At 42.4% G+C, this 25,208-nt stretch overlaps 1 protein-coding gene across 1 annotated transcript in view; it reads right to left on the bottom strand.

The window, feature by feature from the left end:
* The window catches only part of plekhg4 (pleckstrin homology domain containing, family G (with RhoGef domain) member 4), a 401,233-nt gene that overhangs the window by 310,820 nt on the left and 65,205 nt on the right, over positions 1-25,208 (bottom strand). The window contains exon 3 of the mRNA XM_068049566.1: positions 19,127-21,680. Coding sequence (XP_067905667.1) covers positions 19,127-21,680 — 2,554 coding nt within the window. The remainder of the gene's footprint in view (positions 1-19,126; positions 21,681-25,208) is intronic.

Raw genomic sequence — 25,208 nt, forward strand, 5'->3', positions numbered from 1 at the left:
TAAATTACTGCCCATTCCTAATTGCTGTCGAGGTGGTGACGGTAAGCCACTTTTTTAAACTGCTGCAAGTCTGCATGGTGAAGGCATTCCCACAGTACTGTTAGGGAGGGAGTTCCATGGTTTTGATCATGAAGAAACAAAGCTCCATTTTCAAGTCAGGATATGTGACTTGGAGGGGAAGTTGGGGCTGGTGGTGTTCTCTTGCACCTCCTGACTTATCCTTCTTTGTGGTAGAGGTCACGGGTTTGGGAGGTGCTTCTGCAATACATCTTGCAGATGGTAGACACAGCAGCCAAGGTGCACCGGTGGTGGAGGGAATGAATACTTAACCTAGTGTTTGGGGCGTCAATGGTATCAAGCTCCTTGAGTGGTGTTGGAGCTGCACTCACCCAGACAAGTGGAGAGTATCCCACTGCACTCCTGACTTGTACCTTGTGGGACGGTGGACAGGATTTTGGCAGTCAGGAACAGAGTCACTCGCCCAGAAAACCCAGCAACTGACCTGCTCTTGCAACCGCTGTTAAGTTCATGGTCAGTGGTAACCCCATGATGTTGATGGTGGGAGATTCGATGATGGTAATGCCACTGAATGCCCAGGGGAGGAAGCTAGACTTTTGTCTATTCAAGATGATCGTTGCTTGGCACTTTTATGGTACGAATGTTACTTGCCACTTATCAGCCCAAGCTGAATGTTGTCTCGGTCTTGCCGCATGTGGGTACAGCTAGCGTTCTGGAACTGAACACTGTACAGTCATCAAGCGACGTCCCCACTTCTGACATTATGTTGGAGAGAAGGTCATAGATGAAGATGGTTGCGCCTAGGACATTGCCTTGAAGAACCCCTAGGGAGATGTCCTGGGGCTGAGGTGATTGGTCTCCAAAAACCACAACTATCATCCTTTGTGCTAGGTATGATTCCAGCCAGTGGCGAGTTTCACCCACTCCCCCACCGATTCCCATTGACTTCTGTTTTACTAGGGTTCCTTGATGCAAAACTGGGTCAAATGCTGCCTTGAAGTCAAGGGCCATCACTCTCATCTCACCCCTGGAATTCAGCTGTTTTGTTGACATTTGAATCAAGACTGGAATGAGGTCTGGAGGCAAGTGGTCCTGGCAGACAGACAAACCCATGGTTGATGATGGAGCAGTCTGGGACATGGACTGTAAATTATGATTCTGTGAGTATGATTAAACCAGGCTGTTGCTTCTCTAAGCAGCTGGACAGCTCTCTCAATTTTAGCCCCCAAGTCCCCAGATGATAGTGAGGATTTTGCGGGGTCAACAGAGTAGGGTGTGCCTTTCTCGCGTGTGAATCCAGGGCCTAGGCCAATGGAGGATGGCCATCTAGTTGTATTCTTATTTATAGTTTATCATAGCAGTTTTGATACAACTGAGAACTTGCTGGGTCATTTCAGAGGGCAACTAAGAATTAACCACATTGCTGTAGGTTTATAGTCACAGTGGCGCAGTGGTTAGCACCGCAGCCTCACAGCTCCAACAACCTGGGTTCGGTTCTGGGTACTGCCTGTGTGGAGTTTGCAAGTTCTCCCTGTGACTGCGTGGGTTTCCTCCAGGTGCTCCGGTTTCCTCCCACATGCCAATGACTTGCGGGTTGATAGGTAAATTGGCCATTGTAAAAATTGCCCCGAGTGTAGGTAGGAGAATTGAGGGAAGTGGGGATGTGAGAGGGAAAATGGGATTAATGTAGGGTTAGTATAAATGAGTAGCTGATGGTCGGCGCGGACTCGGTGGGCCGAAGGGCCTGTTTCAGTGCTGTATCTCTCTATGACTCTATATCAGCCAGACCAGCCAATCCTAAAGGACATTAGTTAAACAGATGGGTTTTTACAACAATCCAGTTGTTTCATGGTCAACATTACAGATGCAACTTTTTATTCCAGATTTATTTAATTAACTGAATTTAAATTCTCCAGCTCTGGTGGAATCTAATCTCATGTTGCTGGATTATTAGTTCAGGCCTCAGTGACAATCATACCCAGTGAGTTTGCTCCATGAAGAGTACCCTGCATAGTTGTTGTGCACTAAAGATTTCACAATCCTGCCTTTTAGAGGCCTTCCATTGTAGAAGCCAGAGAAGCAGATCTCATTGAATTATGAAGATGAGGGGGATGAGAATGAAGCAGCAAAAGGAGAAGGGACATTAATGCTTTTCAGTAAGATGTGTGGGGAGTCAGTTTATTGGTCAACTCACTCAGTGACCTGCTCCGATCACGCCAATGTCAATGATAGTATATATTAAAGGCCTGCTACCCATCCCGAACCCGGCAGGACCCGGAGACATGTCGGGTTCGGGTCGGGTCAGGTCACTTTTCTGGGTCCGGCTTTCGGGCTTGGGTCGGGTCAGACACACATAGTAAGTGTTGTTCTGCTGGGAAGTTGAGTTTCGTAAGTGTCAAAAGTTGAAAAGCCTACCTAAGCGGGGAGTCTGTGGCGTCAAGGAGGGAAACTCTGAGTCTGCGCAGTGAGCGTCTCTATGACATCAACGCGCTCATGATGCAGCTTCCTGCAGATTCGGAATTGCAAGGTATGTAAAGTGAACATTCCGGTGGTCGGGTCGGGCTCAGGACAAAAAGGGAAGTACTTGGACCGTCCAATGTGGTTCTGTCGGGTTTTTTTTTCCTTTACTGAGAATGAGGGTTCCAAAGCTGCTACAATATCACACTGTAAAGCTGAAGTACCAAATTTAATAAAGGTCATGAATTTGAAGGCAAACAACTGCCTTGAGTACATCTCTCACACAACTGTTCGATCCCATTGCTTTTTTTAGGTTTCCGAAGTCTACTAATCCTACGAATGGCCTCAGCAACGCTGATGGAAAGCTGCTGTTCATCATGCTGAGACTTTTCAGATGCTCATCACCAGTGACTTCCGGGTGCTTGAGCCTGCAAAGTCCCGGCTGTAGGACGCTGCTGCTCGGCTGCAACCAGGGCAATCTGCTGGTCCAGCCAATTTGCTGGCACCATGACGGGCAATGGTTTGGAGGGTAGGGAAGGAGCAGATGTGCTAACATCCTGGGACAGGGCAACACATGCTACTTACATCATACTATTGCTACTCCCCCCAAGGAACTGGGGTTTATAACTTCCACTGCAAGAAAGATCGAAATGATCAATGGTGCCTTCAAGGGCTGTCTTTTCAGTTCAAAATGTGTCCAGGACGGACACCAGTCTCAACATTGGAGTCTGAGTCTTCTCCAGTTAAGTTTCCACCAAAGCAGAAAAGCATGCGAACATGACTCCTCTTGGGGCAGCCCAGCTGCGGCATTCCTGGAAATAACCATACTGTACTGGTATGGCTGCAGAGTGCTGATAACATGTGAGATGACACCACACAAGCTGGAAGCAGACTCCCCCATACTGTCAGCACCTTACAAACAGATGACGACGCATATTCCGTTGAGGTGCTGAACATGGTGCACATTCAAGGTGAGGCAGAGAATTTGTGACAGGTGCAATGAACATTCAGGTATTTTTGTTACATCTGTCACTATCGCAAGACCTGTATCTGAATGCCTCAGATGAGATCTGTAGCCACCTCTGTTGCACAAGACAGGTTGCCACAGAGTAGTGTCATGTGCTGCATGATGATCTGCACATACCTGTAGATCAAAGACGGACTTGTCCATAGAGTTGAAGGTTGCAATAACCGGAAACGTTCATAGATCATCCCAAGCCATTGCAGTGGTTACATGCATCAAGCAAGTGACAACCACTTTGCGCCAACATCTTCCACTTTTTACTGGAAAGGAGGCATCAGCTAGACATCTTTCAATAGGGAAACTTCCTCCAAATGCAAATTATCACACATATACCCATATAAATATCAGATCTCTCCATACTCGTCCCTCGTGGCCTTCATGAACAAAAGAGGTTTACACTCAATTAGTATGTAGGTGGCACCTGACCACAGAAATATAATCTTGTGTAACAGTGGCTGTTATCGAAGAAACAGCCATGATGCTTTCATTGTGCAGCATTCCACAGCGCCCAAATTATACGGCGAATAAACAATGGGTGGATGGATCTTAGAATAGTGATATCCTCAAGGTTGCTAACCCAAGAATTACCTCAGCTCTTCACTGTTTTGTCAGTTGCCACCTCCATTACTCTATTCAGGGACAATGAAAGGATGTGTGCAAAACAGGAGTAGTTTTATGCAGTTATTTCAAATGGCACCTCTTATAGGGTGCAGAGATTCCAAGCTTAGGCTTGTGCCATATTTGATTAGCCCAACAAGGAACTTATATAAAAGTGAGGGATACTCTCAATTTCACCTTACTCTGGATGCCAGCACACTACTTCCTTATTTGAAGGCAGATATGAGGGAAGCGGGTGGCTGTACTGATTCAAATGGTGACCTCCCTTTATTCAGCTGTCACCTAGATTTTAGTAGAGGGTGGTCTAGAGTCCTAAATAGGTTGATCCTCCTTTGTACTCCCAAGTAAATGAAAACAGCTGCCCTGACATGCAAACGCCTCATCCTCATAGTCATAGATAGATACAGCACCGAAACAGACCCTTCGGCCCACCGAGTCCATGCCGACCATCAACCACCCAGTTATACTAATCCTACATTAATCCCATTTTCCCTCTCACATCCCCACTTCCCTCAATTCTCCTACCACCTACCTACACTAGGGGCAATTTTTTACAATGGCCAATTTACCTATCAACCCGCAAGTCATTGGCATGTGGGAGGAAACCAGAGCACCCGGAGGAAACCCACACGGTCACAGGGAGAACTTGCAAACTCCGGGTCGCTGGAGCTGTGAAGCTGCGGTGCTAACCACTGCGCCACTATGCCGCCCACATAGCCTCATAGTTGGCATCACAAGAGTAACTCCAAAAAGCAGAAAATTCAGATAATATGCTCTGTGAAGCCAGAAAGTCAACAACATACATATTTATCTTGTATTTCCCCAAACAGCATGGGAAGCAGTATAAGTGGTCCCTTAAACTATGTGTAGTCTATGTTCCTCTTCGCCTCCTTGCCAAGAATAGGTTACCGCCTTAAAATCACTCCTTGGTATTGTAATATATGAAGCTTTAAGTTATATACATGCGATTCGAAAGGGGATGTTTATTTGCAGTTTTGGCCATCTTATGCAGGCAGTAGTCTTTATATTTTGTGAGTGAGATATGTGATGATACGGTGTTGCAAATGCTAAAAAAAAAAATCAATATAAGTTTAGATAGAAATAATCTATAGTTTATGACAGGAAAATCTTATCACTACATATTTTGAAGCAATACAACTATAAGGAAACTGTAGAGATCTGAAAGTGAAATGAAATGCTCACATTCTCATTTGTTTCTATTTGCAATTTTTGTTGATTAAATAAGGAAAAACTAAGTTTCAAAAAGTCATACTGCCTCTCAATGTTTTGGACTAAAGATATTTTCAAATTTCTCATTCTCATTTTCAAAATACTCCAGGTATCCTCACATATAAGGCAACTCATAAACAAGAAAACAATTTATCTCTACAATCCACAAACAGGTTTTCTCCATTTTATTTTCTCATTTCAAGTAATGCATTCCTACAGCATTGGTGATATTTAAATGGCAGTTTGTTCCCTGGCTTCCCTTGCTGATTGTTAATCTCCAAAAATATGCATTTTCTCTAGATCAAACTTAGAGGTTCTTTTGTTTATTTACTGTGAGCTAATAATTCTTTGACTATGGCAGTAACTATTTAGAATTCAGTGAAAACACATATCCAAATTTTGAACATCTATTAAAAACAACAACTTAAATGTAAAGATGAAAACTGAAAAGTTATCTGAACAGTTCTGCCAAAAATGTGAAATATTGGTCTCATTTCCATAGCGTAGGCTGGTAACATGTAATTGCATTCATGCTAGAGATGAAATTCACAGCACGTATATATATTCATAGCGATTGTACTAGTTTGTGGACTGTTTTCTAGTAATCCAAAAATTGAAGTAAAACCAGTTTGCAATATATTGCACCATACAAAATATAATAAAAGTGTCAATTAATAAAACATGATAAAGGACGCTATAGTTAAGCAGAAGCAGTGACCCAAGAAGAAAGATTACAATAAGAATATCTTCCATAAGGAAGGTACAATACTTAATGAAGTACTCAATGTTAACAGAAACTTAATAAACACACACACTACAGAGCTCTCAAAGAAATTTCAGTTACTGTGTAGGACACCAAATGTTCAAAGAACCCATGGGGTTTGTCTTGTTTAGAAAAACAGATAAATGTACATCACAAAATGCTCTACCTAGCCAAAAGCAATCATTGACAGTTAAAATCTTATACTCTCAATATAGTAGTTTCAAGTCACAAGGTACCTGGAAACAGCAGAAGTTCTACCCGTCTTTTCTCAAGTGCAAAGAAACAGCAGAATAGAAAGATAGGCATTTTCTCATTTCTTAGGCCGCCTGCAGCCTAATGAATCTCTTCAGACCTACATTGAGTCTCTTCAGACTACAGGACCTGAGATTGAGCAGCAGGTGTACTTTGTGATGTCTGACTCAGTAGAGCTTCTGTAAATTGTTCATCATCCATTTCATCTCGTACATGTTCCAGCTAAAAATCATACATGTCTCACACTCTTAGTTACAGTCCACTACAACATCCATGGCCACTTCTTTCCTTGTTAAGATTTAGGGGCAACGACTAAAAATACATCTTCTGCAAGTCCATGGAACATTCAGATAGATTCCTCAAACTAATCTGGCACTGGGTGCCTGCAGTTGCCCTGAATGTGAAGCTAGTGTGGAGTGAGTGGGTGGTTAACTTTCTCCTCTCAAACTTAATGAATAATGTTTAATACATAAACCTCTGCAATGCATAATAATTCTGGCAGGATAATTCCTGGCATTGAGTTGACTGCATATTTGTGTCTCACTACCACAGTCTTCCTGGACTAGGATTAAAAAGCACAGAATTATCGAATGATACAGCACAGGAGGCCATTCAGCCCATCTCTCCTGTGTCACCCTTTGAAAGAGCTATCCAATTAGTCCTCAATGCCATGCTCTTTCCCCGTAGATTTGCAAATGGAAGGGGTCGTCGACAATTCTATCAAGTGGCATTTACTCATGAAAAACCTGCTCATCGATGCTCAGGGCCATTCAACTCCAGACCTCATTACAGCCTTGGTCCAAACACAGGCAACAGAGCTGAATTCCAGATATGAGGTGAGAGTGACTGCCCTCAACATCAAGGCAGTATTTGCCCGAGTGTGGCATCAAGCAGCCTGGGTATCAGGCCCAGGACATTGCTGCATGAATTCTTTAGGGCAAGCCCTAGGCCCAACCATCTTCAGCTGCTTCATCAATGACCTTCCCTCTATCATAAGGTCAAAAATGGGGATGTTCGCTGTTGATTGCAGAGTCTTCAATTCCATTTGCAAATCCTCAAATAATGAAGCAGCTCATGCCCAGGTGCAGCTTGAGCTGATAAAGCGACAAGTAATATTTGCACTGCACAATTGCCAGGCAATGATCATCTCCAAGTGAGAGTATAACCACTTCCCCTTGACACTCAATGACCTTACCATCATCAAATCCAGCACCATCAGCATCCTGGGGGTCACCAGACACTCAACTGGATCGACAGGTCAGAGGCTGGTTATTCTGCCTCCCCAAAACATTTTCCACCAACTACAAGGCACGGGTCAGCAGTGTATTGGAACACTCTCCACTTGTCTGGATGAATACAGCTCCAACAGCACTCGATACCATTCACAACACAGCACTGGCATGATTGGCACCTATTCACCCAATACCTTAAACATTCGCTCCCTCCACCACCAGCTGCCATGTGTACCATGTACAAGATGCACCACAGCAACTCGCTAAGGCTTCTTCAACAGCACATCCCACCCTAGAAGACGCATAGGAACACCATACCTTCAAGATCCCCAAGTCACACACCATCCTGAGCTGGAAACAGAGCGTCATTCCTTCATCATCACTTCATCAAAATTCTGTAACTCCCTTTCTGACAGCACAAGGGGAGTACCTTCACCATATAGACTGCAGCAATTCAAGAATGCGACTCAAGGGCAATTAGGGATGGATAAGAAATGCTGGCCTTGCCTACAATGCCCACGAGCCGTGAATTAATTTTGAAAGTTATTACTGAATCTGCAGCCACCACATTTTGCAGATCATAATCACTTGCCACATTAATTTTTTTCCTTCATGTCACCTCTGTTTCTTTTGCCAATTACCTTAAATGCGTCCTCTGGTTATAGACCCTTCTGCCACCGGAAACAGTTTCTCTTTTTTAAGCTCTATCAAAATCCTTCATGATTTTGAATACCTTTATTAAATCTACTCTTCATAAGAACATAAGAAATAGGAGCAGGAGTAGGCTATTTGGCCCCTCGAGCCTGTTCTGCCATTCAATAAGATCATGGCCTGAACTGCACTTTCCTGCCGGCCCCCATAACCCTTAACTCCCCTGTAAATCAAAAATCAGCCCAGCTCAGTCTTGAATATATTCTATGACCCAGTTTCAACTGCTCCCCGCTGAAGAGAATTCCAAAGACTAATGAGCCTCAGAGAAGGAATTTCTCGTTATCTCCGTCTTAAAATGGAGCCCCTTTATTTTGAAACTGTGCCCCAGGTTCTAAATCCCTTACGAGGGGAAACATCATCTCAGCATCTACCTTGTCAAGCCCCCTCAGAATCTTATATGTTTCAATTAAGATCACCTCTCATTCTTCTAAACTCCAATGAGTATAGGCCAAACCTGCTCAACCTTTCCTCGTAAGACAATCCCTTCATCCCAGGAATCAGCCGAATGAACTTTCTCTGAATTTCTTCCAATGCAAGTCTATCCCTTCTTAAGTAAGAGACCAAAACTGTTTGCAGTACTCTAGGTGCAGTTTCAACAATGCCCTGTACAGATGGAGCAAGACTTTCCTACTTCCATACTCTAACCCCTTGCAATAAATTCCATTTGCCTTCCTAATAACTTGCTGTACCTGCATACTAACTTTTTGGATTCATGCACAAGGACACCCAGATCCCTCTGCACCACAGCATTCTGCAGTCTATCTATCCCCTTGTAAATAGTAGTAGTAGCAGACATGTAGAAATTCTGCTTTTCTATTCTTCCTGCCAAAGTAGACAACCTCACATTTTCCCACATTATACTCCATCTGCCAAATCTTTGCCCACTCACTTTATCTATATCCCTTTGCAGACACTTTGTGTCCTCTTCCCACCTATCTTTGTATCATCCACAAATCTGGCTACAATACATTCAGTCCCTTCATCCAAGTCATTAATATAGATCGTAAATAGTTGAGGCCCCAGCACTGATCTCTATGGCACTCCACTAGTTACAGTTTGCCAACCTAAAAATGTCCCATTTATCCCGAGTCTATTTCTTGTTAGTTAGCGAATCCTCTATCCATGCCAACATATTACCTCCAACACCATGAGCTCTTATTTTGTGCAGTAACCTTTTATGTGGCACCTTATCGAAAGCTTTTTGGAAATCCAAATACACTACATCAACTGGTTCCCTTTTATCCATCCTGTTTGTTACATCCTCAAAGAAGTCTAATAGATCTGTCAAACACAATTTCACTTTCATAAAACCACACTGTCTCTGCCTGATTGCATTTCTACATGTCTGCTACTACTACCTTAATAATGGATTCTATCATTGTCCCAATGACAGATGTTAGGCTAACTGGCCTATAGTTTCCTGTTTTCTGTCTCCCCCCTTTCTTGAATAGAGGTGTTACATTTGCGGTTTTGCAATCCACTAGGACCTTTCCAAAATCTCGGGAATTTTGGAAGATTACAACCAATGCATCCACTATCTCTGCAGCCACTTCTTTTAAGACCCTAGGATGCAGGCCACGAGGTCCAGAGGACTTGTCAGCCTTTAGTCCCATTAGTTTTCCTTGTACTTTTTCTCCACTGATAGTGATTGTTTTAATTCCTCCCTCCCTTTTGCCTCCTGATTTTCCACTATTCTTGGGATGTTTTTTGTGTCTACTACTGTGAAGATAGATTTTTTTGTTCAAAGTCTCTGTCATGTCCTTGTTTCCCATTTTTAATTCCCAGTCTCATATTCTAAGTGTCCGAAGCTTACTTTTGCTGCTCTCTTCCTTTTTATATATTTTTTAGAAGCTTTTACTGTCTGTTTTTATATTTCTTGCTAGTTTACTCTCATACTCTAATTTCTCCCTCTTTTTTTATTAAGTCATCCCCTGCTGGTTTCTAAAATTTTCCCAATCTTTTGGCCTACTACTAATCTTTACAACATTGTAGGCTTCTAACTTCAATTTGATACCATCCTTAACTTTCTCAGTTAGCCACGGATGGTGCATCCTTCTCATAGAATCTTTCTTTCTCAATGGAATACATCTATATTGAGTGTTTGCCACTGCTTCTCTATGCTCTTACCTTTTAACTTATTTTTCCAGTCCACTTTAACCACAGTTTTCATACCTTTGTAATTGCCTTTATCTAAGTTTAAGACACTAGTTTCAGACCAAATCTCTCATCCTCAAACTGAATGTTAAATTCCATCATGTTATTACCCTTGCCGAAAGGATCCTTCCCTCTGAGGTCATTTATTACTCCTGTCTCATTACATATTACCAGGTCAAAAATAGCCTGCTCCCGGGTTGGTTCCAGAACATATTGTTCTAAGAAACTGTCCCTAATACACCCAATGAACTCATCCACCAGGCTGCCTTTGCCAATTTGATTAGTCCAATCTATATGAAGATTAAAATCACCCACAATTATTGCAGTACCTTTCCTACAAGCCCCTATTATTTATTGATTTATACTCTGTCCTACAGTGTAGCTACTATAAAGGACCTATAAACTACTCCCACCAGTGAATTCTTTCCCTTGAGATTTCTTACCTCCATTCAAACTGATTCTACATATTGATCTTCCGAACCAAGATCATTTGTCACTACTGTACTGATCTCATCCTTTATTAACAGAGCTACCCGACCTCCTTTTCTTCCTATCCTTCCAAAATGTCAAATACCCTTGAATATTTAGTTCCCAGCCTTGGTCACCTTGCATCCACGTCTCTGTAATGGCTATCATATCATACCCATTTATTTCTACTTGTGCTATCAATTCATCCATCTTTCACAGAATTTATAACAAGAACCTTTAATTCTGTCTTTTTACTATTTTTCCCTACTCTGACCTTATTTGGTGGTGCACTTTTATGTTTGGATGCTTTGTCCCTTCCTGTCACATTCTGGTTATAATTACACGAATCACTACGCTACAATATGGCCTTGCCCTTTCTGGTTAACTTTCTAAATTTCCCCTCACCGTAACCCTCCCCCCACCAGTATTTAGTTCAAAACCCTCCCTAAAGCCCTAGTTAAACGATTCACCAGGACACTGGTCCTAGCACGGTTGAGGTGAGGCCATCCCAACCTCACCTCAGAAAGAGCTCCCTCTTTCCCCGGTACTGGTGCCAGTACCCCATGAATTGAAAACCATTTCTCCCACAGCAATCTTCGAGCCACGCATTCAGCTCTCTGATCTTATTTACCCTATGCTGATTTGCTTGCGGCTCAGGTAGTAATCCAGAGATTACCACCTTTGTGGTTCTATTTTTTAATTTAGTCCCTAGCTACTCATACTCCTGTAGCAAAACCTCTACCTATATCATTAGTACCCACATGGACCATGGCAACTGGATCCTTCCCCTCCACTCCAAGTTCCTCTGCAGCCCTGGGATGTCCTTAACCCTGGCACCGGACAGGCAACAAAACCTTCATGACTCATGCTTTGGCTGCAGGGAGCAGTATCTATCCCCCTTACTATACTGTCCCCTACAACTACAACATTTCTTTTAACTCCCCCACTTGAATGGCCCCCTGCATCACACTGCTGTGGTCAGTTTGCTCATCCTCCTTGCAGTCCCTGCACTCGTCGACACAAGCTGCAAGAACCTCGAACCTGCTGGACAAGTGCAAAGGCTGAGGCTCCTACATCGTTACCTTCTGGATCCCCCATACCTGCATCACCCGTAGTCACACGCTCCTGTCCCTGAGAACGGACCAAATCTGAAATATCTAGCCTAAGGGGTGTGAAAGCTTCCTGGAACAAAGAGTCCAGGCAACATCCCCCCTCCCTGATGTATCGCAGTGTTCAAATCTCGAACTCCAGCTCATCAACTCTGAGCCGAAGTTCCCCAAGATAAAAACACATACTGCAGATGTGGTTGCTGTGGACCACACTGGTGTCCACCAGTTTATGGTGCAGCTGCAACACATCACCTGTCCTGTCATCTTAATTGTGTTTTATTTAACTAATTAGGTTTCAAGTTTAGGAATACCACTGAATGATAATATGTAGTGTTACGTCAATGTGTTTTGTTGAACGATAATTTTCTTTGGTCCACTGACTGGAGATCTGACTTTCTTTTTGAAGAAATTTTAAAAGAACATTTTTCAAAAGACAACCTATCAGCAAAGTCATCCTTTCAGCTTAAGATGTTCACTTAGTTTGCAACACGATCCTACATTGCAAAGGACTCTGAGGAAAGAGCTAATATCCCAGCAAGAACCAAGAGCCAGTAAGTTTAAAGGGACTACCTGTTCTCTCAGCAAGCAGAGAAATACTGCTAACTTCTATATTTGAATAACTGTCACTATCATGTGACAAACCCCTCACCATCTGTGATTTTTAAGTTGGTGTTTTCTTTGCAGTAGAGGAGAAGCAACTGGACTCTGACATGAGCAGGCTCTAAAGTAAGGGTCCCTCTCTCTCCATTCCAGCTTGAAAGCTTTCAAATGCTGCTGTTGACTGACCACCTTTGCATACTCTGGCTACAATCAGAAACCCTGTTGGAGGAAATCATCTGCATCGCTATCTCCAAGAAACTCACCGAACCAGTCATCTATCTCTTCAAACTGAAAGCCTTAGGACCACTGAATTCAGCTAGAAACCAGCTGAGTCACTGAAATCCACAGATAGTATACCTTGTTTATGGACTCCTACTCAATCAATCTACCTTCCCCACTCAGCAACCTATTTGCGTGTGTGTAAATCTCTACTGGGTGTGTGAGTAAAAGTTGGTGCATTGTTTATTATTTTATTCATTCGGTTTAGGCACAATAAAGTCAACCTCTTTCTTTGTTAACTCAAGAAACCCTGTCCGATTGGTTCTTGTTATGATAATAGCAAGTAAGTAATCAAACATCTACTGAATTGGCCAGTACATCCACTTTAACAAAGAATTAAAACTGTTGTGATCTAACAAGGAGAGAGAAGCCCCTCAATCCCTCCTCATCTGACAGTAACAGAAATTTGAGACTCGTCCAGGATCAAACCCAAAGACAAACGAGAAACTGGAAGCAGGAAACCAAACTGATCCCTCGCAATAATTTAAAAACTTCAATATGGGTTTTCTTGTGGTTTTCAGTGCTAGAGTACGAAAATGTCCACATTCAAGGCCAGTACCTTCCTAGAACAGAGTGAAGTAACTTGGGCCAGGTTAAAAGCCCTTTCTGTTGAAGAGTTGAGAAACATAGCTGGGCAGTTAGAGATTACTATCTGTCCAAAAGCTAGAAAGCGTGAAATCCTAAAACTTGCGGCCAACCATTTTAAAATTGACACTGAAGAACTGGAGACAGGCATAGAATCTGAAACAGACAGAGTAACATTAGCTAAGATACAGCTAGAACAGAGGAGATTAGAATTGGAATTCCGAGAAAAATAGGGGCTTTCCAGGAAAGGGAGAAGGAAAGAGAATTCCAGGAACGGAAGGAAGAGAGGGAATTCAAGTTAAAGCAGCTTGAACTGAATAGGGGAAGACCCAATACAACCACTGAAGGCACCGCTAGTGAGGGAACTACCCCTAGCTCAGGATCGGGTACTGAACTCTTAAAGTTCTCCCAGTTGATACCAAAGTCCAATGAGAGGATGTGGAAGCATTTTTCATCTCCTTTGAAAAGCTTGCAAAACAACTGAAGTGGCCAGTAGAAAGCTGGACACTGTTATTGCAAATAAAACCAACAGGAAAAGTCTGAGGTTTATTCACTGCTGCCTAATGAGAGTTCATCAGATTATGAGATGACTAAAAATGCTATGCTGAGTGCCTACATACTAACTTTTTGTGTTTTGTGCATGAGGATACACAGATCCCTCTGCATCTCAGAGTTCTGCAATCTCTCTCCATTTAAATAATAGGCTACTTTTCTATTTTTCTGGCCAAAGTGGTCAAGTTCACACTTGTGGAGAAGGCTCGATGGGCCATATGGTCTACTTCTGTTACTATTTCTTGTGTTCTTATGTTCCCACATTGTACTCCATCTGCCAAATCTTTGCCCACTCACTTAACCTATCTATATCCCTTTGCAGACTCCTTATGTCCTCTTCCAAAGCAAGTCACAACTTACTCTCCTATCCATCTTTGTCTCATCAGCAAATTTAGCAACTATACATTCTGTCCCTTCATCCAAGTCACTGATATAGATTGTAAATAGTTGAGGCCCCAGAACGGATCCCTGTGGCACTCCACTAGTCACAGTTTGCCAACCTGAAAACAACCCATTTATACCTACTCTTTGTTTCCTGTAAGCTAACCAATCCTCTATCCATGCTAATATGTTACCCCCCGTACCATGGGCTCGTATTTTGTTTAGTAATCTTTGATGTGGCACTTTGTCAAATGCCTTCTGGAAATCCAAGTACACCACATCCACAGGTTTCCCTTTATCTACTAAAATAAAAGCAAAATACTGCAGATGCTGGAAATCTGAAATTTAAAAAAATGCTGGAAATACTCAGCAGGTCTGGCAACATTTGTGGATCCACAGATGTTTTTATTTCCCTTTATCCACATTGCTTGTTACTTCCTCAAAGAACTCTAATAAATTAGTCAAACATGATTTCTCTTTCACAAAACCATGTTGACTCTGTCTGATTGCATTGAGATTTTCTAAATGACCTGCTATAACTTCCTTAATAATAAATTCCAGCATTTTCCCAATGACAGATGTTAAGCTAACTGGTCTGTAGATTCCTGCTTTCTGTCTTCCTCCTTTCTTGAATAGTGGAGTTACATTTGCTATCTTACAAGCTGATGGGACCTTTCCAGAATCCAGGGAATTTTGGAAAATTACAACCAATGCATCCACTACCTCAGCAGCCACTTCTTTTAAGACCCTGGGATGAAGTCCATCAGGACCTGGGGACTCGTCAGCTTTTAGTTTTAATAATTTTCTCAGTACCCTTTCCCTGGTTATGGTAATTGTTTTAATTTTTCCCTCCCTTTCAACTCTTGATTCACAATTATTTCTGGGATGTTATTTGTATCCTCTACATGAAGACAGATGCAAAATGTTATTCAATTCCTCCGCCATTTCCTTATTTTTCATTAATTCCTCAGACACTCTGTCTAGAGGACCAACACTCACTTTATTTACTCTTTTCCTTTTTAAATATCTGTAGAGACTCTTACCATCTGTTTTTATATTTCTAGCTAGCTTTCTCTCGTACTCTAATTTCTCTCATTATTCTTTTAGTCATTCTTAGCTGTTTTTTTATATTCTGTCCATCCTTCTGACATGCCACTACTCTTGGCTGAATTGTATGCTTTTTCCATCAATTTGATACTATCTTCAACTTCCTTAGTTAGCCATGGATGGTGCGTCCATTGGGAGAATCCTCTTCTTTAGTGAAGACATAATACAACCCCTGCGGTTCATCTGAATTCTACTCGAATCCAGGGGAGGCGGTGGTGTAGTGGTATTGTGACTGGACTAGTAACCCAGGGTATTGCTCTGGGGACGGGTTCGAATTGCACCACAGCAGAAGGTGGAATTTCAATTCAATTAATAAAAAAAATCTGGAATGTAAAGCTAGTGTAATGATGGCCATGAAACCATTGTCAATTGTTGTAAAAATCCATCTGGTTCATTAATGTCTTTTAGGGAAGGAAATCTGCTGTCCTTACCTGGTCTGGCCTACATGCGACTCCAGACCCACAACAATGTGGTTGACTCTTACATGCCCTCTGAAATGGCCTAACAAGCCACTCAGTTGTATCTAAACGCTACGAAGTCAATAAAAAAGAATTAAACCGAACGAACCACCCGGCATCGACCTAGGCACCGGAAATGACAACGGCAAACCCAGCCCTGTCGACCCTGCAAAGTCCTCCTAACTAACATCTGAGGGCTTGTGCCAAAGTTGGGAGAGCTGTCCCACAGATAAGTCAAGCAACAGCCTGACATAGTCATACTCACGGAATCATACCTTCCAGAAAATATCCCAGACATTGCCATCACCATCCCATAGCTGATGAGTCAGTACTTCTCCATGTTGAACACCACTTGGAGGAAGCATTGAGGGTGGCAAGGATACAGAATGTACTCTGGGTGGGGGACTTCAAAGTCCATCACCAAGAGTGGCTCGGTAGCACCACGACTGATGCAGTCCTAAAGGACAGACCTGCTAGACTGGATTTGCGACAGGTGCTGAGGGAACCAACAAGAGGGAAAAACCTAATTGACCTCGTCCTCACCAATCTGCCTGGCGCAGATGCATCTGTCCATGACAGTATTGGTAGGAGTGACCACCGCACAGCCATTGTGGAGACGAAGTCCCGCCTTCACATTGAGGATATCTTCCATCGTGTTGTGTGGCACTACCACCGTGCCCGGCATATCCCCCACTCTACCATTGCCATCAAGCCAGGAGACCAACCCTGGTTCAATGAAGAGTACAGGAGGGCATGCCAGGAACAGCACAAGGCATACCTCAAAATGAGGTGTCAACCTGGTGAAGCTACAACACAGGCCTATTGCGTGCCAAACAGCTTAAGTAGCATGCAATAGACAGAGCTAAGCAATCACATAACCATTAGATCAGATCTAAGCTCTGCAGTCCTGCCACATCCAGCCGTGAATGGTGATGGACAATTAAACAACTAACTGGAGGAGGTGGCTGCACAAATATCCCCATCCTCAATGATGGGGGAGCCCAGCACATAAGTGCAATAGATAAGGCTGAAGCATTTGCAAAAATCTTCAGCCAGAAGTGCCAAATTGATGATCCATCACAGCCCTCTCCTTAAGTCCCCAGCATCACAGATGCCAGTCTTCAGCCAATTTGATTCACTCCGCATGATATCAAGAAACAACTGAAGGCATTGGATACTGCAAAGGCTATGGGCCCTGACAATATTCCGGTAACAGTACTGAAGAACTGTGCTCCAGAACTTGCCAAGCCCCTAGCCAAGCTGTTCCAGTAGAGCTACAACACTTGCATCTACCCGGCAGTGAGGAAAATTGTCCAGGTATGTCCTGTACACAAAAATCAGGACAAGTCCAACCCGGCCAAGTCTACTCACAATCATCAGTAAAGTGATGGAAGGTGTCATCGACAGTGCCATCAAACAGCACTTGCTTAGCAATAACATGCTCAGTGACGCTCAGTTTGGGTTCCGCCAGGGCCACTCAGCTCCTGACCTCATTACAGCCTTGGTTCAAATATGGACAAAAGAGCTGAACTCAGGAGGTGAGGTGAGAGTGACTGCCCTTGACATCAAGGCAGCAGTTGACCGATAATGGCATCAAGGAGCCCGAGCAAAACTGGAGTCAATGGGAATCAGGGGGAAAAGTCTCCACTGGTTTGAGTCATACCTAGCGCAAAGAAAGATGGTTGTGGTTGTTGGAGGTCAATCTCAGCTCCAGGACATCAATGCAGGAGTTCCTCAGGGTAGTGTCCTAGGCCCAACCATCTTCAGCTGCTTCCTTCAATCATAAGATCAGAAGTGGGGATGTTTGCTGACGATTGCACAATGTTCAGTACCATTCGCAACTCCTCAAATACTGAAGCAATCCATGTAGAAATGCAGCAAAATTTGGACAATATCCAGGCTTGGGCTGATGAGTGGCAAGTAATATTCGCGCCACACAAGTGCCAGGCAATAACATTCACTGTCTCCACCACCGACGCACAGTGGCGACAGTGTGTACCATCTACAGGATGCACTGCAGCAACGCACCAAGGCTCCTTAGACAGCACCTTCCAAACCCGCGACCTCTACCAACTAGAAGGACAAGGGCAGCAAATGCATGGGAACACCACCACCTGCAGGTTCCCCTCCAAGTCACACACCATCCTGACTTGGAACTATATTGCCATTCCTTCACTGTTGCTGGGTCAAAATCCTGGAACTCCCTTCCTAATAGCACTGTGGGTGTGCCTACCTCACATGGACCGCAGCGATTCAAAAAGGCAACTCACCACCACCTTCTCAAGGGCAATTAGGGATGGACAATAAATGCTGGCCTAGCCAGAGACGCCCACATCCCATGAATGAATAAAAAAAAGGATCCCCCCTGGACCAGCTCCTAAAGCATATCAATGTTCACTTCAAATAATTACATTGTAAAACCAATGAAATCTAAGTGAAAAGGGGTAACTTGAACTCTTCACACTTGGCAGTTCAGATCACTACGGTTACTCACCCAACCTCAAAGTACACAGAACTTACTGACTACTAAGCCATCATCAAAAGCTGGCAGGGTCCTTTTTAAATATGCTGATTAGGTCAAAGAATGGAATTTGGATGTGATTGAAATTTTAACACAGGCCTGAGTTGGGAAGTCGTTGTGGCTTTCCTACTGGGCTAAAGAGAGTTGCGACCTGCCAGTAAGATGAAGAACCCCAAACAGTTCAGAATTTTTTTTACTTTCCTTTGCGGAACCAGGAGGAGTAGACGTATTCCTCCTGGCCTCACAAGGAAAGTTCAGGCTTCCCCTGCCCCAGAACCCTCTTCCCCCGCTTACTGAATTTCCTATATGTGTCTATGGGCCACCTGATACTTTGCAGGCAAGCGGCATGCTAACGAGGACCAAAGATTAAAATATCCCATGGTCTTATTTCTGTAGCAGTTGGTAAGTTTTCAAATCACTTTGCCACCTGCCCAAAGTTGAGACTGAACTAAAATTTGAGGATTCAGTATCATGATTTCCTTTAGTGTTAGAGCCATTTACATTTATTTTGTAATTACAATTAATTATCTTGGGTAAAACAAAGAAAGGTATTGTATATAACTTATATTAATAAAAATTATATCGTTCAATTTGAGAGATATCTTACCTTCTAGATTTTTGTCAGTGAAACAGTCTTCTTTCTTCAGTTCTTCAGCATTTACAACAATTAAATCTTCTGTAGCTTGCCTTTCAGATTGATTTTTGTGTTCCTTTGCATCTTGCTCGTGTGCATTATTGGCAAAGGGCAGGTCTTCATTTCTGCCTAGATTTGCAGAAGCAGATTCAAGCTTTTCACTTCCCACTATATTTGAGTAGGCAATGCTAGACTCTGTCATTACTATATTTGACCAGTACTCTTCAACAGTAGAATATTCCTTGTGTTCACCTTCCTCTTTAACAGTAAATTCACCATTCTCTTGCACGACAGCCTCATTTGGCAAGTCTTCCAAGAATGGATTTCCACTGTCCTGTAGTGGATCTACTTCTTTAAGCATTAGATTACATCTTTCTGTCAAGTTCAAATTGTTAGTTTCAATGTGTTTTTGTTTATTGAACTCACTGTGATTTGTATTTGCATGCTCCACATGTGCAGATGTCTGATGTAATGCATAGACTTGAAACTGACTAGCCCTTTCTTTACTAACTGAACATTCATTCAATTGTATATTTTCCTCTGTCCAACATACATGATTTCTCTCCAAATGCGTCATACATTCAAATCCATGCTTTTTACCATACTCAGTGTCCTTTGTTATATTAGATTGTAAATGATCAGCATTTGTTGTAGATTGCATTTCTTCATTTATGAACTCTGCTGTGTCTGTGGCATCGGCCAGTTGGAGAGTGGCAGATTCTACGTTTTCTTTCATCAACTGAGCAGCTTTAATCCCTATATGCCTTCCGCTGTCCTTAACTGGAGGATCTGAATTGTTGTCAAGTGCAAAATTCTCACATAAATTAGAGTCAGTAGCGTTTTCAGACCCTAAGGAATGGGTTAAAGAGATTTTGTACATATCCAATTGAACATTTGCGGATGTGTGAACTAAACACTCTGCTTTTGGTTCAGTTAGATTTTTAATAAAGTCTACAGTTGGAGTAAGACTCTGACCATTAAATTGTCCATGTTCAATACACTCTGACTGCCGGTTCATTGTCTTTTCCTGCTCTAAGCTTTTAGCCAATGGCTGTATGTACTTAGGAGATGCCTTAACAGGAATATTTACAAATTCCACAGTGTTAGCTAAATTATAATCAGTCCATTGATGATTGGAAGATTCTTTATCAGAATTAATAAAAACCATCGATACGCTGTTCTGCTCTGCAATGTTTGTACGTTTACCATGGATATTTTCTATTGTATCTGCTTCAGACAGATTTTGGTTATTTTTCTGCAATTTATTTTCTCTATAAATTTCTTCGCATTCTTTCACATCAATTTTGTTTCTACTATGTGGTGTAGGTAATAAATCACCGGAAGAGCTTTGAAATTGTCTATTTTGTAAGTCTTGAGCAGAAGTCTGCATGTGCCTGCAAACCACTGGTTCCAAACATCTACTGCTTAAACTATTTTCTATGGCATTTGTGGTCTGTTTAATTAACATATGCATGTCTCCACAGCAAGACTTGAACTCCTGTTGTATTCCTTCTTGGTCAAACTCAGTTTCTGCTGATGAAGACAGCTTTATTTTTGTAAGTACACATGGCTCTCTATTTTCACTACTAAATGGTATTTTGTTTTCCATAGCATCTGCGACTGACTTTTGTTCAAGAATTTCCTCATTGCTGCTAACATGCAAGTTAAATGGGTTGTGCATTGTTTCTAAATTAGATCTCCAAGTTACATTTGAAGATGCCACCATGTAACTTGGACAGATTGATTCCTTGGACCAAATGCTACAACTCAAGCCATCCAAAGGGATTATTTCTGATGGCCTGTTAGTCCTCAATGTATGTTGCAATTTTGAATCTGAACTACTTGTTTGTAAGAAGCAATCACTTTCACTTAATGAAATTTGACTAAGTTCTACATACTCCCCTTCAAGTTCGAGAAGAGAAATTGCTGGGGAACGAACAGAAACATCTAAACAATCAGCAACACTACTTAGGGAATCCTGCAACACCGTTCTATGAATTATTTGCTGTGTTTTCAGTTCTTTTTCATTCATAGTTAGATTTTGAGTTGTTTCAGAATGGTTTTCCGGTCCTGTACTGTGATCATTCAATGGTGGATTGTTACAAACAACTTCCTGATCCATAATCCAGTTTCCTGATGACATACTTTCAATCATTTTTGGTTTATCAACAAATTCTGGATTCACCACCTCTTCCCAAGGTACTCGCAAGATATTGCTGTCAGCACCCAAGAGACAATTTTGCAAAGCTGTTCCCATCCGTCCCTTGTTAATATTCTCCAACCATTCCATGGTGAAGATAGAAGTATAAGAAACCTCTGGAACTATTACTTCCTCTATGTTGTACCCATTTGTTGCAAGGCATTTTAGTACAATACGTGGAGTTTTCTTCAGGTGTGGAACCACTTGAAGGTAGAAATCACCAGGCTGTAAAGTTCGCCAGTCGAGTGCAGAGAGTTGTATTACAATTTTTTCACAGATGCATAAAGGCCAGCCTTCATAGCGGAATAGTAATCCACAATATCGAGACTGTTAAACAAAGGATGAAAAAGATTCCTGTTGAACACTTGTAAAATTGTTTTAAGTCCAAGAACATGTGTTAAACAGTTCACTAAAAAAAATCTAACTAAAAGTATATTCATGGGAGAAAACGTAAGAAAACTAACTTAAGCCCATCCAAATACATTAAGATCCATTAAAGTATACACTCAAATTTGGTAACCAGGTAAATATATCAGCATTCTTGTGATTTCTACTGTGGAACTCAGGTAAAGAAATAGAAATGAGTGGAAAGGGTAGAAATTACTGACAACTAATGCAATCACGCATTTGGCCACAAGAGTTAATTAGATGTAAATTCGGTAATTCTTGAAATCTACAGTAAGGAGAATAAATTGAGTGGAATGATATACTTTTTTTTACATGACGACTAGAATCAACCACTTCAAAACCACACAAAAATATGAGCAGAGAATGCACGGGGGAGTGAGTGAGAAAGGTGGCGGGGGGGGGGGGAGAGAAAGGTGGCGGGGAGAGAAAGAGGGGTGAAAGAAAGAGTGGGAGAGAGAAGAGTGAAGGGGGAGTGAGAGTGAAGGGGTGGTTTGATTATGAAAAGGAGTGAGGGTTGGGGTGGAGTTCTAAGATTGAAAGGGGGGGCCCGGTGTTGGCGGGTGGGGCCCGAGACTGAAGGGTGCAAGTGAAGGGACCCCAAGGTTGAAGGGATAGAGGTGCGGGGGTGGGGCAGTGCAACAGGATGAGAGTGAGGAAGTGAAATGAGAGCCAAAGGGGATCCAGAGTGGAGGGAGGGTTCGAGAGCAAGGGTGGGGTGGGGGTGGGGGGAGAAGGGTGAAAGGGCAGATAGGTGGATGTGACAGCAGCTGGAGGTGAGCGAGCAGGAGGGCTAGAGCAAGCGAGAAAGAAATTATCTAAATTCTGATTATTTCACATGTGTTGCAGTCATTTTTAAACCTTTTTGCAGACAGACAAGAGGAATGTGACCTGTTGTTTTTAATGCAATTGATCACCAATGTTCAAAACTTTGATACATCCACCCCCACCTTCTAACTCCTTCCACATCATAGCTCATGGGACACAGAACAAAGTAAACACATTACCACCATATTTATACTGCCAAGTACAGCATATATTCATGTACTGCATCAAGCCTAATGCCACAAATACCAGTCGAGACTCTGTAATCCAAATACAAACATTCATGAAATTTGACCTGGAAATTCTTCTTCTGTGAAATTCTATTTAATATTGCTGGAACATTCAGCTATATCCATTACTTCATGTAAAACACAACCAAACTGATAGAGACCTTTGCAATTTCCAACAATTTACAATTTCCATTTCAAACAAACTGACCTGAATTAAGGTAGTCACTGCTGGTGAAAGAAAAAGAACTTTAGAACCAAACAGATGCACAATCTCATGCAACCTAATCATAACAGGTGAGGAACTAAGATCCTGGAGAACTGCCAACACTATCAATGGCTCTCACTACCCTGAAAAAAATCTCAACTCAAACTTAACAATTTCTCCATTGAGTACTGTATGATATTTTCATTCTCTTCACTCAATTCATTATTTTTTAAAAATTGCAAACTAAAAGGAGTTGTAAATTCTCAGGAACATAGGAACTGGAGTCAGCCATTTAGCCCTTCTGGTCTAACTCCATATACCCGTCTTTGACCCATTATCACTGAAATAAATCACTTAATAACTTTGGTTAACAAAAATCTATCAATCTCAGATTTACAATTAACAACTGCCATTTATGGAAGCATGTTCCAAACTTCTACCACTCTTTGTGTGTTGAAGTGTTTCCTAATTACACTCTTGATCGATCTGGCTCCACACAACCCTAGTTTCAGCAATCTCTTCTTGCAATTTAACCCTTGAAGTCCAGGTGTCATTCTGGTAAATCTCCTTCCAAGGCCAATATATCCTTCCTTAGATGTGGTGCCCAGTATTGCTCATAGTACTCCAGGTATGGTCTAACAAGGACTTTGTATAGCTGTAACATAACCTCTAGGCCCTTATATGATAGCCCTCTAGACATAAAGGGGGAGCCAGTGGATGTGATTTATTTGGACTTTCAGAAGGCTTTCGACAAAGTCCCACATAAGAGATAAGCGTGTAAAATTAAAGCGCATGGGATTGGGGGTAGTGTATTGCGATGGACAGAAAATTGGTTGGCCGACAGGAAACAAAGTGCAGGGATAAATGGGTCTTTTTCTGAACGGCAGGCAGTGACTAGTGGGGTACCACAGGGATCGGTGCTAGAACCTCAGCTATTCACAATATATATTAATGATTTAGATGAGGGAACTAATATCTCCAAATTTGCAGATGACACAAAATTGGGTGGGAGGGTGAGTTGTGAGGAGGATGCAGAGAGGTTTCAGGGCGATTTGGACAAGTTGAGTGAGTGGTCAAATGCATGGCAGATGCAGTATAATGTGGATAAATGTGAGGTTATCCACTTTGGTAGCAAAAACAGGAAGGCAGATTATCTGAACGGCTATAAACAGAGAGGGGAATATGCAACGAGACCTGGGTGTTCTCGTACACCAGTCGCTGAAGGTAAGCATGCAGGTGCAACAGGCGGTAAAAAGGGCAAATAATATGTTGGCCTTCATAGCGAGAGGATTCGAGTACAGGAGCAGGGATGTCTTGCAGCAATTATACAGGGCCTTGGTGAGGCCACACCTGGAATATTGTGCACAATTTTGGTCTCCTTATCTGAGGAAGGATGTTCGTCCTATAGAGGGAGTGCAGCGAAGGCTTACCAGACTGATTCCTGGGATGGCGGGACTGATGTATTGAGTCGGTTAGGATTATATTCGCTGGAATTCAGAAGAGTGAGGGGGGATCTCATAGAAACCTATAAAATTCTAACAGGACTTGACAGGGTAGATGCAGTAAGGATGTTCCTGATGGTGGGGGAGTCCAGAACCAGGGGTCATAGTCTAAGGATACGGGGTAAACCTTTCAGGACTGGGATGAGGAGAACTTTCTTCACCCAGAGAGTGGTGATCCTGTGGAATTCACTACCACAGAAAGCAGTTGAGGCCAAAACATTGTAGGTTTTCAAGAAAGAGTTAGATATAGCTCTTGGGGCGAAAGGAATCAAAGGATATGGGGGGAAAGCGGGAACAGGTTACTGAGTTGGATGATGAGCAATGATCATAATGAATCGTGGAGCAGGCTCGAAGGGCCGAATGACCAACTCCTGCTCCTATTTTCTATGTTTCTACATAAAGGCCAGCATTCCATTAGTCATTGATTATTTCTGTACCTGTTCATTATATTTTAACGATCTATGTACTTAGACCCCGGGTTGCTTTGGAACTCCACTGTTTCTAGCTTTTCACCATTTAGAAAGTATTATTCTTTTTAGCTCAAAGTGGATGATCTCACATTTGCCATAGTTTTGCCCATTCACTTAATCGATTAACATCTCTGTAATTTTATACTTCCATCTAAATGGCTTACAAGGCTGCCCATCTTTGTGTCATCAGAAAACATGAATATTTGGCTTTTTATCTC

Source organism: Heterodontus francisci, chromosome 17 (genome assembly GCF_036365525.1).
Source record: "Heterodontus francisci isolate sHetFra1 chromosome 17, sHetFra1.hap1, whole genome shotgun sequence".
Lineage (NCBI taxonomy): Eukaryota > Metazoa > Chordata > Chondrichthyes > Heterodontiformes > Heterodontidae > Heterodontus > Heterodontus francisci.